The sequence below is a fragment of the Macaca nemestrina genome, chromosome 4 (assembly GCF_043159975.1).
Source record: "Macaca nemestrina isolate mMacNem1 chromosome 4, mMacNem.hap1, whole genome shotgun sequence".
Classification (NCBI taxonomy): domain Eukaryota; kingdom Metazoa; phylum Chordata; class Mammalia; order Primates; family Cercopithecidae; genus Macaca; species Macaca nemestrina.
In genome coordinates, this window is record NC_092128.1 from 2,150,819 (window position 1) to 2,165,662 (window position 14,844).

General features: G+C 40.5%; 1 protein-coding gene across 2 annotated transcripts in view; it reads right to left on the reverse strand.

Annotated features, from left to right (window-relative positions):
- The window catches only part of LOC105475009 (ubiquitin protein ligase E3C), a 140,560-nt gene that overhangs the window by 84,539 nt on the left and 41,177 nt on the right, over window positions 1-14,844 (reverse strand). For both annotated transcript variants that reach the window (XM_071094173.1, XM_071094174.1), the window contains 5 exons: window positions 10,541-10,698; window positions 7,699-7,852; window positions 7,042-7,262; window positions 5,339-5,490; window positions 2,373-2,560 (listed from right to left, as the gene is read on the reverse strand). In XM_071094173.1, the coding sequence (XP_070950274.1) occupies window positions 2,373-2,560; window positions 5,339-5,490; window positions 7,042-7,262; window positions 7,699-7,852; window positions 10,541-10,698 (873 nt within the window). The remainder of the gene's footprint in view (window positions 1-2,372; window positions 2,561-5,338; window positions 5,491-7,041; window positions 7,263-7,698; window positions 7,853-10,540; window positions 10,699-14,844) is intronic.

A 14,844-nucleotide genomic window follows, 5' to 3' on the forward strand; every position in this document is an offset into this window, starting at 1 on the left:
GCTTCATCTAAGTAGGGTCACAAAGGCAGTCAATGAAACACTGAAACAGTACCCACTAAAAATCCCAAGTACGCCAGGATGAAAGTCAAGCACTTTTCTAACAGGCTGTCTTTGGTAGCCTACTTTCTTATTTTAGTTATCTGACACTGGAGTAGAGCCTTTATTTTTTGCCCCCTTACAATACAGCCAGTGAATATTTACTCATATTTTAAAATAGTGGATATTAAAAACGTTACATCCAAATTTCCACGTCCAATGATAATATATCTAAAATTTCCTCTCAAAAAAGGAGCTGGCAATTCTTTTATTATTTAACCAATTTTAAAATATTAAGTCATTCACCTAATCCAAAACTCAAAGTGATATAAAGATAGTGCACTCAGAAGAGAACGTCTGCTCCAGCCCCAGCTTCCTCGGCATATTCAGACACAAGTGTTCATGTTTATGAGTTTCTTGTATATGCTTCCAAGTTTCTTTATGCATTATGAATATATATTCTCATTTTTTCCATCCTTCTTACAGGAAAAGCTGGTTCTTCTATATACTGTCCTGTGTCTTCCCTGTTTTCATGTATGCATCTGTCTCGGAAATCTTTCCATGTCAGGATACAAAGGTCTCCACATTCATTTGTATACCCTGACAATCAGTGTCACACAGAAATTAAATGGCAAATCCTAACTCTGAAAATAAAAGGGACTAACATTAATCAGTGAGGGCTCGAGAATGAGTTATCAGCCTGGGAACATACTAATCTTTTAAATACTTTAAAAAAAAAATCAAAATTGAAAGCAGTTAAAATCTGTAACAGTTAAAGTAAGCCTATTTGCTCTCTCTAAATACAAGAACCTAATATGTTTAAGCCATAAATAAAATTCCTAGAGTAGTTTCTTAGAGGAAATAGGTGCTGTACTCATAAAATCAAGCCTACACAGAAAGTTCCTTCACCCATTAAACACCTTTTGGAAGCAGTTCTCTAGTAAACCTCAGACCAGGGCAGTGATGCATTTCAATCCAGCAATTACTACCCACAGCAATGGGCTGTCTGCTACAATAAAAGCAAGTGTCCTGGTTCAGCTGCTACGATCCTCAGATCTCACATCCTGCTCTCATGCAATTAGCCTGCAAAGAGCTAATGACCTAATCTAGGAGCCACAGTTTCACTGACATCCACTTCCTCCGATGGTAATAAACACCAGTGAGTGAAGACAGCACCTCATTAGTTGGCTACATTAGTGTTTACAAGGCCATTTCAACCGATGGGTTCCTTACTTACAGTTCATTTCAAAGAATGCTTTCCTAACCAACAGAAATCACTCTTCATATGATGAGATGGCATTTTGTAACAAAGAGAATTCTGTAGGGTAACATGAATTAATGTCAGACCTGCTTACTTACTGATAGCTTTTGCCTGTGCAGCATCAGTCCCTTGGGTCCTAGCAGAACTACTACATATATTTTACACTGTATCCAATTGAGCATTTTCCTGTTAAATTCTCAAGAAACCACTAACATATCACTCAAAATAGAGGGAAAGAAAACAGTTTAAGATTATTGTCACAATTTTCTAAGCACAAATTGGCCATATTTTTAACTTGCATATTTTGTTTTGTCTGAACCAAAAGTTTATTTCAAAGGCTGAAAAACAAAAATTTATTTTTAGGGATAAATTGTCAAGGACAATCTAATTAAAAGGATACTATGAAGGCTGGGTGTGGTGGCTCATGCCTGTAATCCCAGCACTTTGGGAGGCTGAGGCAGAAAGATCGCTTGAGCCCTGGAGTTTGAGACAGCCTGGAGAACATAGTGAGGCCCTGTCTCTACAAAAAATACAAAAAATTAGCCAGGTGTGGTGGTGCACGCCTGTGGTCCCAGCTACTCAGGAGGCTGGGGTGAAAGGATCGCTTGAGCCCAGGAAGTGAAGGCTGCAGTGAGCTATGATCACACCACTGCACTCTGGGCAACAGAGTGAGATGCTGTCTGAAGAAAAACAAAACAAAATAAAACAAAAAATACCTCACAAAACACGAGTACTATGAAAAAAAGCCTAAAAAGATATGTAACACAGTGGTTCACTAATGCAGGTATGAGTCCAATCTTTCAAATGGGCGAATAAACTCACATTCGTAAGGTACTACAGAAAATATTACACATGGGGTACTTCAGAGCCTCACAGGCCAGAAAAAGGTCTCAGTATTTGTTGGTTTAGAAAAGAAAATCACGAACGATTTTTTATGAAACGCTTGGACAGCAGAATATCCTACATCAAGCTCTACCAGAAAAGAGCAGATGAAACTTAAGAGGAGAGCAATTCCCAGGGAGGAAGGTACGTTCTCTGGCTGGCGCCCCCGGCACAGACGCCCACGGATACTTGCCTGACTTTGGGCACCATCATGCGGTGCTGCACCATCAGCGTGTGGCAGACGGAGGCCATGGTGGTGAAGACCTCCTCGCTTGCGGAGTCCCTCCACACCAGGCTGAGCAGGGTGTTGGTCTGCTGCTTTGTGTCCAGCTTCTTCAGACATTCCTCTGTTATGTATGATACTGACAGTCTGCCATCCTCCTAGAACACACCAGAACAACCAGTCTCCATAAATGTGCTCAACTGGAACATCCTCTACACTACAAACGTATACGAAATCACATTCTTCTTCAGGCAAAGAAAGATAGGCATCATCTCAAAATTATCCGCATCACAATAAACTTAGTGTGAAATCCTCTCGAGATCCAGTCAACAGCAGGCGTCCATTTTGCCGAACACAGTAACAAACTGTGAATACCCGGTTTTTGCCCATGATAACAGTAGCTTCAGTATTTACATTTCAAAAACACTTCATTTCCTATTTTTTTTTTTAGATCAAGCTGTACTAAGACAAGCATACATAGTGAAACTATTATCATCTGATGGCATTTTCATTTTAATTTGAGATCACCATTTAACCAAAATAAGTGAGAGTATTAAATTTAAAAAAAAATTTTTTTTTGAGGCTGTCTTGCTCTGTCACCCAGACCGGACTGAGTGGCACAATCTTGGTTCACTGCAACCTCTACCTCCCGGATTCAAACAATTCTCCCACCTCAGCTTCCCAAGTAGCTGGGACTCGCCTGCCTCCACACCCAGCTGATTTTTGTATTTTTAGCAGAGACAGGGTTTCACCATGTTAGTCAGGCTGGTCTTGAACTCCTAACCTCAAGTGATCCAGCCGCCTCAGCCTTCCAAAGTGCTGAGATTACAGGTAGGAGCCACTGCTCCCAGCCTATTAAAGAACTTTTTAAAATCAAAGGCTATACAAAAGAAATCTATTTTATATCTTAATCTCTGAATAAAACCCAAGCCAATCTATGCAATTTACTCATTTGGGGCAGTAACCAAAGACATATACTTTTTTCATATATATGTGTATATATGAATATATATACGAATGTGAATATACACATAACATTGCATATTGCTGACTGTACTGTTTGGAAACTTGGATGAATACAATTTATGTAATTTATAGTAACTTACCAAACACTGCTTTATAGATAAAAGCAGTAAATTCATCTGTCAAACATGAATCTTTAACATAAAGCCTAATAAAAGGTATGTCAGAATGAGAGAGTAATCCTAGCACTACTATTTTTGTAGTGTACAATTTCAAAATAAATTATACATAAGCTACAAGTGAACAGATGACACAGAAACCTAAAGGCAAAAGAGCTTATCAAGGGAGAACTCTGACCTTGGAAAAACCTCATACAATCACATTAGGTTTTATATAATTAAGTGCCGTGGGAAAGAAAAGGCAACACAGCAACATACACGTAAGAGACCTGGCAAAGAAAGAATGACTTGGAGTGAACCCTACGAGTGCCCGGCTCAAAACGGGGTCTTTAGTTCTCAGCCCAAATGTGGACAATCCCCAAGGCAAAGGAAGAATGAAGAGAATAAACGAAAAAAGGAAATTTAAGTATAAAGTTATATAATACACAGACCTTGAAACCCTTAAAAAAGAATATAAAGTAGAGTAATATTTTCTACAGTTGTAAATAATTTTAAAAATCAAGAAACTGATCCCACTTCTTAAATGTTCAAAGTGTAAGCACAAGCAAGAGAGCCCGCAGGCTCTTTCCGGGTCCTCACGCTCTGCCTTCGTCGTGTCTGCACACCCACAGCGGGGAAAAACTCTGTCCTCTCTCGCTGAGAAAGCCCACAGCCTCATCTTCACATGAATACAAAATTCACTGTGTATAAATAAGGGTTTAACTTCACAAATTCTATGGGAGGTAACTATTTAATAACTTTCTTCCAAAAACAAAAATTTTATCTACGTTCCATCTACAGAACCCACTTTTTATAACCATACAAAAAAAAAAATGAAAACTTATTGGTGTACAGTTTGGACAGATCCAACAGTTCCAGCACCCACTATCCACTATAAAAGCGGCTTCACCCCTTTGTAATCAGCCCACCCCTCAGCCATGAGCTCTGGCAGTGAATATTATCTGTTCCTTTCTTCATCTTTTTTTATTAAAAAAAAAAAAAAAAAATCAAGCCCTGACCTTACTTCTCGATCCTTTTCTTACTGCTGTGATCTCTTTCATTTGATGCTGGTGAAGCTCTTTGTCCAGGAAGGTGCGGCACTGCACTGACACACCCGCTTCACAATATTCTACAAATTTACTTCACCTGGAAGCCGAGACCCTCTCAAGTATATTTTGTGATTACACTTAGTAGTAATCAATATAAAACTCCTTAATGAAAAAATAACTTATGATAGCCACACCTTAAGCCATTTCAATTGCTTAAGACCAAAAAAAGTCACTGGCAGTTAAATTCTTTAAGTGAAACACAAATTATATATGCTTGTATATATAAAGTTTTTTCTCTCTTGAAAATATACTGTAAACTCAATAGTAAGGAAGAAAAGAGGTAAGAACTTTAAAGTAATTTTAAAATAAATAACATTTATCCCCTATAAAATTAGCAGGAATTAATGGAAGACACTACCCGGTGTTCACAGGATAGGGTAAAAAGGAACTTTTTGACCCAACAATTTCACTTCTAGAAAATATTTCCTAATAACTAAGTTAACATACAGTATAATCCTATTTTGCCTAAAAAACCAAACACAAAGCTATGTGTCTCCATTTACACTTCTATAAATGTACTAAGAGAGCGGTGGAAGAGACTGTTTCCAATCATTACAAACTGTGGTAGGGGGGCTGAAGGGGCTTCTCTGCAAAGGCTGCTTGCGGGTCTGACTCGTGTAACTGAAACTATAGGTGGACAGAAAGTTAGAAGATCCCATGGGGCCGCTTGCATCGCAGCCCCCCAGATGCAGGGCACGGGGCTTACCGGGCTTGAGGGCTTGTCGGCTTCTTCACTCTCCTCCTCGGAGTCGCTGGCTGAGTCGTGACAGCTCGCGCTGGCAGGAGAGACTGGTAACTGAGAGAGGAAGGTGTGCAGCACCCGCAAATACACCAGCAGCCCTTCCTCAGAGAGGGCCCCTTGGTAAAACAATCAGTGAAAACCTATTTTAGTTCAACATTATTTTTTAAAATGGAAAACGACGCCATTTTTCCTCACATGCAGAGAGGCATTTCTGACCAGATCTTATTTTAAAAATTCTAACTGTGTTATAATAGGAAACATATTTAGATTTTGTCCCCGTTCATGTCAGAAAGCACCTACAACTCTTGGAATTTCCTGAAAGGTAAGCGTCTCTTGTTATTCATAGCCAGCCCTTTGTGATCATACTTGAGTTTATGCACTGAAGTGACTTACGATGAGGCCATCTAGGGGACTCAGAATGGGGCTTTTCACCAGAAAAACGCAGTGATCAGAGGGTTGGAACGTTCAGCCCCACGCACCAACTCCCAAGGGGCTGTCTGTGGGGAGGGACGCTGGAGAAGCAGCACCATAAAACTCAACAGGAAGACACAAGGAGCTGGACACAGGGAGGTGCTGAGAGCGTGCAGTGCGTGGAGAAGGCACGGAAGCTTGGCATTCCTGCACGCCTCAGCTTCCCGAGTTCCGTGAGCTGTCCTAGTCAATTACCAAACCCAAGGAGGGGCTGAGGAGCCCCCATTTTTGCAGGTTGGTCACAAGTATAGGTGACAACCTACTACTTGTAATCGGCCTCTGAAGTGGGTGTAGTCTTGCAAGACTAAGCCCTCAGATGATGGGATTTGACATTATCTCTGGGTGGACGGCATCAGAATTGAACTGAACTGTAGAATACCTAGTTGGTGTCCACTGCAGAACTGCTTGGTGTGTGGGAAAAAAAACCACACCCACATTTCTGCTCACAGAATTTTTCAGTGTTGAGTGAGAGAGTAAGAAAAACAGTTTGGGCTGGGCGCAGTGGCTCAAGCCTGTAATCCCAGCACTTTGGAAGGCTGAGGTGGGCAGATAATGAGGTCAAGAGATTGAGACCATCCTGGCCAACATAGTGAAACCCCATCTCTACTAAAAATACAAAAATTAGCTGAGTGTGATGGCATGCGCCTGTAGTCCCAGCTATTCAGGAGGCCGAGGCAGGAGAATCACTTGAACCCGGGAGGCGGAGGTTGTAGTGAGCTGAGATGGAGCCACTGCACTCCAGCCTGGCGACAGAGCGAGACTCCGTCTCCCCTCCGCCCCGGCCCCAAAAAAGTTTGGTTTTCGGGTTTTCCTAAATTTCTTTCATGAATAATTCATGCATGTATGTATGTATGTTTTCAAACATACTACAGGAAGATGTTATTCTAGAAGAGGCACACTGGAAGTTTAGCAGAGGTAGGGAAACGGCCTCACAGAAGTGCTTTCCCATTTAACTCCATTAACTCTATTAAAATAATCTGTGTGGCCCCATAAGACATATATGTATGTCAGTCTTTTCCACTGTATCTGGACAGTCTCCCCAGGAACGCTGCCCATACCGCAGCCCTTCAGCAAATACACTCTTCCAGGAGAGGCCCACCTTTCCATAACACCCGCCACCACACGGCCTTCTCTTGACTCATCTGCCAATGCTACCCATATGCGTGTTCAGGTAAAAAAGATCTTGCATTTCATACCCAAATAATTTTCGCCAACAGTTAAAACGAAATAGAAAAGCCAGGGCGCTCCACCACTCTTTCTTGAACATCTACTCTCTATTAACAACAGTGCATTCAGAAAGGGCTCATAAGGGAAAACGGTCTGTGCATCTGCTAGCGCCGGAATGATGAAATGAAAAATCTGATCTGTAAAAGGTGCTGCCAGAAACTCCTCTGTGAAGGCTGTAAAAACTTGTTGCCTGAAAAAGAAAAATAGAAGCTTTCTATAAAATCAAATTATACTGTCCACCCAAACCCTGATTAAAATAACCTTTCAAAATACCCTTCTAAAAAGATAAACTACTCTTCTAAATTAGCCAAGTTAACCATTTTAATATCAACTAGATCAACCTAAAGTAAACTTAATGTCTTCTCTATTAAGATAACCACCATGTTTTCGTTAATTTTTGACAGTTACTTAGAAAAGCAGGAAAACAGCCATGTTATGAGAATCACAAATTTATATTAGGCTACAGGCCAGAAATAAAAAGTACACTTTCCTATAAACTAAACCAACACTAACAAAGTAAAAATCTGACTTTCAAGTCTATATTGAAAATCACATCCTACGTAAAAGTTACAATCAGATATAGATCTTGTGAAATGACAAAATCAAGAAATCTATTCCAGTCTCACCTCGCACCTTCCGGACAGGAGTTGTAAATAAAGTGCAATGGTTTTAGAACATTCTCTAGCAAAATTTTTGCTATAGGAACTCGAGATAAATCAGAATATTCAATACTTGATGGAAGCTTGCTGTTAATCAACAAATAGAGAGACCTATAATACCCTACAAGGAAAAACACATATTTAAAATTTTTTACATATTTTCCTGTAATAAGGGAAAAAACTTGCCAATTTTTAAATGCTTTTTACAATCTCTACAGGTCCAAACTTAAGTTAGTTCTTTAACATGTTAGTAAGGAAAACCAAACAAATATATAGGCAGCTGAAAGGTATATAAATCTCATGTACCAGCAACTGTCAACTACAGCCAAGCTCATTTCACCTGTATACACTCATTTGGAAGGAAGTCTAAGATGTAATTATTTTAGTATATCATTAAGAGACTATTTTTAAAACCATTATCACAGCTAAAATAAATGAAGAGGAGTTCCTTAATACCACAAATATCTAGTCAGTGTTCAAGTGTCCAACTGTCTCATGTTAGCAATTCTGTTTAACTAGTTTGCTTGCATCAGGAACTGAATAAGGACCAAATACTGTGATTTTATAATTTGTCCCTGATTTGTGCATTTTTTAAACACCATGTTGAACTCATAGAGTTGAACACATTGGTACGTTTCATTCCACTGTAGTCCCGACCTCACGCTGCTCCACCTGGGGCCCTGGGGTGGGCTTTAGGAGGCTCCTGAGCCCCAGGGTCACTGGTAGTCCTGCGCCCCACCCTGCAATCAGCCTTTTCTCCAGGAACTCTTAAGCTCCTTTTAGAGGAGATGATGTATTTGGAGACCACAATCTGGGAACTGAAGAAGTTAACAGTTTAAAGGTAACTTATACGTAAACTGAAACAACTTTCAGAACCTCTTAAAATTTCCAGCCTATGCTTTTGATAGGAACTCTGGGTGGGGGGCAGTGAACATAAACTCTGGGTATCAAGAGTGATCCAAATAATATATTTTTTCAGAATCACTTACTCCATTTTTATAGAATAAGAACAACGTTCAAGTGCAATTCTCGAGTATCTCATCATATACAAGCATACTTGGTAGCACATTAAAAACAATCCATCTGCGTGGGCTGTTTTTGAAACAGTCCTACACAGCCTCATATTTGAGTGAAGATCACTAAACAATGCATACTCGGGACTTCATCATTAGACTCACTTTGTAACTACCCCGTCAAACGCAGTGTATACTGATAACTAGTGAAACTCAATATGAAAGCTTGAAAGCTCTTTTGCTATGAAACTAAAAAGATAAAAATATATCGAGAATTTTAAAAAATACATCGAGACTTTTTTTTAAAAAGTGACTAACGTAACTAACAATGTAACGTAACTAACAATGTAACGTAACTAACACTGCACATACTGAACAGACGGACAACATGACAAAGGTTCTGTCGCAAAGGTTAAAAAGCTTCACGGCACATAACGTGCAATAACAATAGAAATAATTATACTATAATTAAAAAAGGCTAAAATTTTATAGACTGTTAGGAAGTAAAACAACTGCTGTACCAGAGAAGATGCTAGAAGCAGCAGTTTCTGTGTAAGATTTTAAAGTATTTCTTCTATTGGGACACATTTCAAATAATGCCTATTTCTTAACTATCTTCCTTACAATTTTAGAAAACAAGTACAAATTCTCAAATGCTTAGTCTTAAAACGGTATATATGTCAACTAACACAATGAACCACTTTTAATTATCAGTTTTTAAAAGATCAAATTCTACAACTTTCAGTTTACTTTTAATTAACTCAGAATACTGTTTCCCTAAGTTTTCAACAAACTAAGGAGTCTAAAAAATAGTAATATGCCAAGCAGAAGGGTTGAAATAAATATGAATTTACTTTCTGTAGTTTTAACAGAGGACCAAGTGGTCCAGATTTCAAGTCTGCTAGATGTATCCTAGACTATGACTTCAAGTGAACATAAAGCACAGCTACTTATAATTCTATCTGTAGCCATAGCTTTCTAGACCTCCCTTCACAACTAGTCTCGCACACATTTTTAATGCTGACAAATATTTCTCAAGTCCAGGAGTCCTGAAGTGCTTGCGTTTCTACCTATGAGGATGTTGGAACCGAAAGTTTGTTTTAGGATTTATACTGCTCATTTCATAAAAGCTTAAAAATCATGTTTATTTCATACCTTTTCTCCAAAAAGTGTCACTAATGTGTCCTCACGGGTCTCAGACATAGTTCATTATAGCTTCTACAATGTAGTCATTTTAGGAGCATTATCAATGTATTAAAACTTTAGCACTGAGTTAGAAAATTCAAACTAAATATCCTATTCTCTTCTACTGAACTAATGTGAGATGACATCATTCTGGGAAGAAAAATCATTTAACAAAATTTACTTTTTCATAAGGCTCTTGGAGTGATGTTCAACTCATACATTGGTGGCACTATCTTTCCCATTCACTCAGAATGACCACAAGGCGGTAAGAGCCCTTCCTGCTCAGGTGAAGGACCGGTAGCTGCACTGCAGACACAAATCTTGGATGACGGAACAATTAACGAAAGTATACGTCAGTTTTGCTCATTTCCAAGCAAAAGAAAAAGGCAAAGAGAGTAGCATGTTTCTGAATTTTCAGAGTGGGTGGAGCCAAGGACAGATGCTGGAATCTGGGACTCTGGTGGGCACCTGTGGATGGAGCGCAAGGCGTCTGGGACACCAGTGCCGCTCTGACACTGAGACTGAGTGCACAGGCTCACAGCAGCAGGCTGGCCTCTGCTTACTCCTCATCGGGAGGCTGAGCCACAGTTCTGACCCTGCCTGCTACTTACCATTGTGAATCATGTAGTGCAAAATCTGTTCAATCACTGACACCACATAGCTAGCATCTTGTAAAACAGGCAAGTAAGTATCCTCAGACGAAAATACTTCAAGCATTCTCATTGGAAGCGCAACATTCAAACTGTCATCATTACAGTTTTGCAGCAACCTGTAAAAACGAAAGTATTCACACACTGCCTGGATGGCAAAACGTCACCAGTTTCCCCAAGTTACTCTCAGTGACAATGGTTAAGAAATTATTCCAGTACAAGATTATCTCTGAAAATAGGGACATTTTACAGATAGACAGGGAAATATCCAACTAACATTCAGTCATTCAGACAGTTTTAAAAAGAATTCTCATTATATGCCAAACGGTATGCTGGCAAAGTTCACAGACAAGAAAAATGGACAGTGGAGAAATGAACACGAAAAATTAAAGATTACAAAACACTATAAGAAGTATGATAATCCATGAATTGTACCAATAAGCTGCATTTAATTAAACTCAGATACGAATCTCTTTAACAGTGCATATCATCTCCTTAAAGATGCTTTTGAGACTTTCCATGCCTGCAATATCCCCCAAATAGAACAACGATATATTTCTGATCCTAAGTCAACTCTCATTTTGATTAAGGCTTCCCTTCTTACTATGAGAAGAACTGCAGGCAGAAGGGAAGGCTTAGTTATCCATTTAAAGAGGGCAGTACAATAAGTCTGGACCGGTCACACCAATCAAGACACAGAACACAGCCGTCACTCACAAAAGTTTCTTCTTGGCTGTCTCTAGTCCATTCCTCCCTCTTTCTCCCCTACCCCAATCCTTTTTTCTATCAAAAACTTTGTCTAACACAGAACTTATTTTCAGATTTCTCCTGTTGTCTCCACAATGTATTTTATAGCTGTTTTTCCTTTTTTTAAAAAAACAGAATCCATCTGATCACACATCACCTTTAATGAGGGACCCAGGAGGCTGTTTGGTGCCTCACTGAAACTGACTTCTCTATGTGACAAAAGCATTCTGCCCTGCCAGGAGGCGAATAACGTGCAGGGCTCTGGGTGGGGTGTGTCTACGTGGCTCATCCACTTACTGCAGGCTGCCTTCTGTCGCGATAGAGCCGCAAAGCCCAGGAGACACAGGGGGTGAAGACCCAGCGGGCAGGACACCCAGCAAGACCTTGTTTTGCTTTTGCCCTTTTCACAACTTTCCCCTCAGCACCACACTGGTGTCTCATGAGGGGTGTAGGAGTGCAGGAGGAGTGAGGCGACACATAACAAGCGGATAGCCACAAAGGGCGGCGGCAGGCGATGGGAGAGCCTCTTGTCAACCCGGAAAGTCAGCAGCATGTGTGCTGATGATCCCATGTGAGAGAGAAACCTGATAATGCAACAGGGAAAAGTGCTGGAATGGTGCCTCGAGTGAGAGACAGCACAGGATGTAGCTCCAGGGTTATGGGGACAGCCTTGGACGGGAAAAGGATATCCATATTGCCAAGAGACAACCCACTTAAAAAAGTGGAAGATTTGAGCAGACTCTTGAAGAAGAGCCATGTGAGTGACCAGTATGCTCCTGAAAAACACCCATCATCATTAGTAATCCAGGAAATACAAATTCCAATCACAATAAAATACCACTACACACCCATCAGAATGGCTGGGTTTTGACACATGTCAATACCAAGGGTTCAGGATACGGAGGAGCTGCGCCTCTCGTATGCTGCTGTTCTAAGTTTGGTAGTTTCTTCTAAAGTGAAATATGTAACTACCATGTGACCCAGTGATTCCATGACTTTGGAAATATTCAACAGCATTAAAAAATATGTATGTGATTATAGTCACAAAAGGAGCTACAGGTGGTTCTGGAAGGCCACATTTACAGAAAAAGAAAAATTCAATGCTCTGGCACATGGCAGATGAGACTGTCGACTTACTAACACACACCTGAAATACAATTTCTAACATTTACATTTTGTTAAAATTCCATTTCTCATCAAAAAGAATCAGTGCTCCTTAGAGAAAACAGCCCCAGGCCTGGGGCAGAGAGAGCACTTGAGCCTCTGTGACCTCACAGAAAACAAAGATCTCTCAAAATACAAATGAGGCCAAGCCAAGCAAAACGGGCTGCTTGGCCGGGCGCGGTGGCTCACGCCTGTAATCCCAGCACTTTGGGAAGCCAAGGCGGGCAGATCACGAGGTCAGGAGATTGAGACCATCCTGGCTAATATGGTGAAACCCCGTCTCTACTAAAAATACAAAAAATTAGCCGGGCGTGGTGGTGAGCGCCTGTAGTCCCAGCTACCCAGGAGGCTGAGGCAGGAGAAAGGCGTGAACCTGGGAGGCAGAGCTTGCAGTGAGCCGAGATCACACCACTGCACTCCAGCCTGGGCGACAGAGCAAGACACCGTCTCAAAAAAAAAAAAAGAAGAAAAGAAAAACGGGCTCCTTACAGGGCGCTCTCTACCTATAAGCAGACCACTAAAACACACCGTATTTTTAAAAATACACAAGACCTTAATGAGATTAAAGAGGAAAGATGAGGAGGAGTGTTTTGTCGTTGTTGTTAAAGAAACATGGATTTGGCTGGGCACGGTATCTCACGCCTGTAATCCCAGCACTTTGGGAGGCCAAGGCAGGTGGATGAACTGAGGTCAGGAGTTCGAGACCAGCCCGGCCAACATGGCAAAACCACGTCTCTACTAAAAATACAAAAATTAGCTGGATGTGGTGGCACATACCTGTGGTCCCAGCTACTCGAGAGGCTGGGGTAGGAGAAATGCTTGAACCCAGGAGGCAGAGGTTGCAGCAAGCCAAGATTGCGCCACTGCACTCCAGCCTGGGTGACAGAGCAAGACTCTATCTCAAAAATAAAAATAAATAAATAAAAAATAATAAATAAATAATAAAAAAGAAACATGGTATTGCTCTGCTGCCCAAACGAGAGTTCTGCTGCACAGTTCACTGCAGCCTCGAACTCCTGGGCATCAGGAGTTTCTTGTATTAGAAATTTTTAAAAATAAAAGTTGGGAAAAGAATAATTATATTTAGATTATTTGCTTATACAAATACATTCAAAAGTTACGTTAGAGGTGTTTTACAAACTACAACCCACAGGCCAAACCAGCCCCAGGGCTGTTTTTTGTACAGCTGTTGAATGAAGCATGATTCCTTTATTTTTACAGAGTTGTAAGCAAAAGGCAAGAAAAATATATAACAGAGACCATATGTGGACCACAAACCCTAAAATACTTGCTATCTTGCCATTTACAGAAAAAGTTTGCAAACTCCTGCTTTACAGAAAGAATGTATACAATGTGTTTCTCAAACTAAAAGTTTATCAAAGAAATAAGTTAGAAAAAATATGAATTACTGGCATCTGGGATCTTCCTGGTTCTCTCTTCTACTAATAGGTTCTTTATTCCTATCTTTGGTCCAGCTAAGTATTTTTGAAAAATCAGTTAGAAAAGACTAGTTCTGGGCCGGGCGCGGTGGCTCAAGCCTGTAATCCCAGCACTCTGGGAGGCCGAGGCGGGCGGATCACGAGGTCAGGAGATCGAGACCATCCTGGCTAACACGGTGAAACCCCGTCTCTACTAAAAAAAATACAAAAAAAACTAGCCGGGCGAGGTGGCGGGCACCTGTAGTCCCAGCTATTCGGGAGGCTGAGGCAGGAGAATGGCGTAAACCCGGGAGGCGGAGCTTGCAGTGAGCTGAGATCCGGCCACTGCACTCCAGCCTGGGCGACAGAGCGAGACTCCGTCTCAAAAAAAAAAAAAAAAAAAAGAAAAGACTAGTTCTGATAGTAATCCTAAACAAATATTACAGGCAGTGTCCAGAAAATTAACTGAAATTATACTGAAGGTTCAGAATCATTTGAAAATTTTACTACTGTTGAGACATAAGCAATTTATTAAAAACTGGTAAAGGTGTTATATTCAGGCAATATAATTCACATCACTTACACGTGTTCTTTTGGACACTGAATGCAAGAAAGTCACAGCAGTGGCTTATGTTGAGTTCCTACATAAATAATAAAAAGCCTGATGAAAGGTGTATTCTAAAGAAGGGGCTTTCAAACTGCATTTTGGTTGAGACCCCTATGGAATGGAATCATTCTCACACATCAGGAGTCCTCTTTTGGCTGGCCTTCCATTCTCCAGTAACCAGGATGGCCAACATTCACAAGATAATTCCAGGGCATCCTTGAAAGAAAAAGTCACCTGAAAGATACTGATATATGTGTCTTCATTTATATCTCATGCCGGCCTGAATCACCTAGAGTAAAAATTGTAATATATAGAAGTCCATGGCCAGG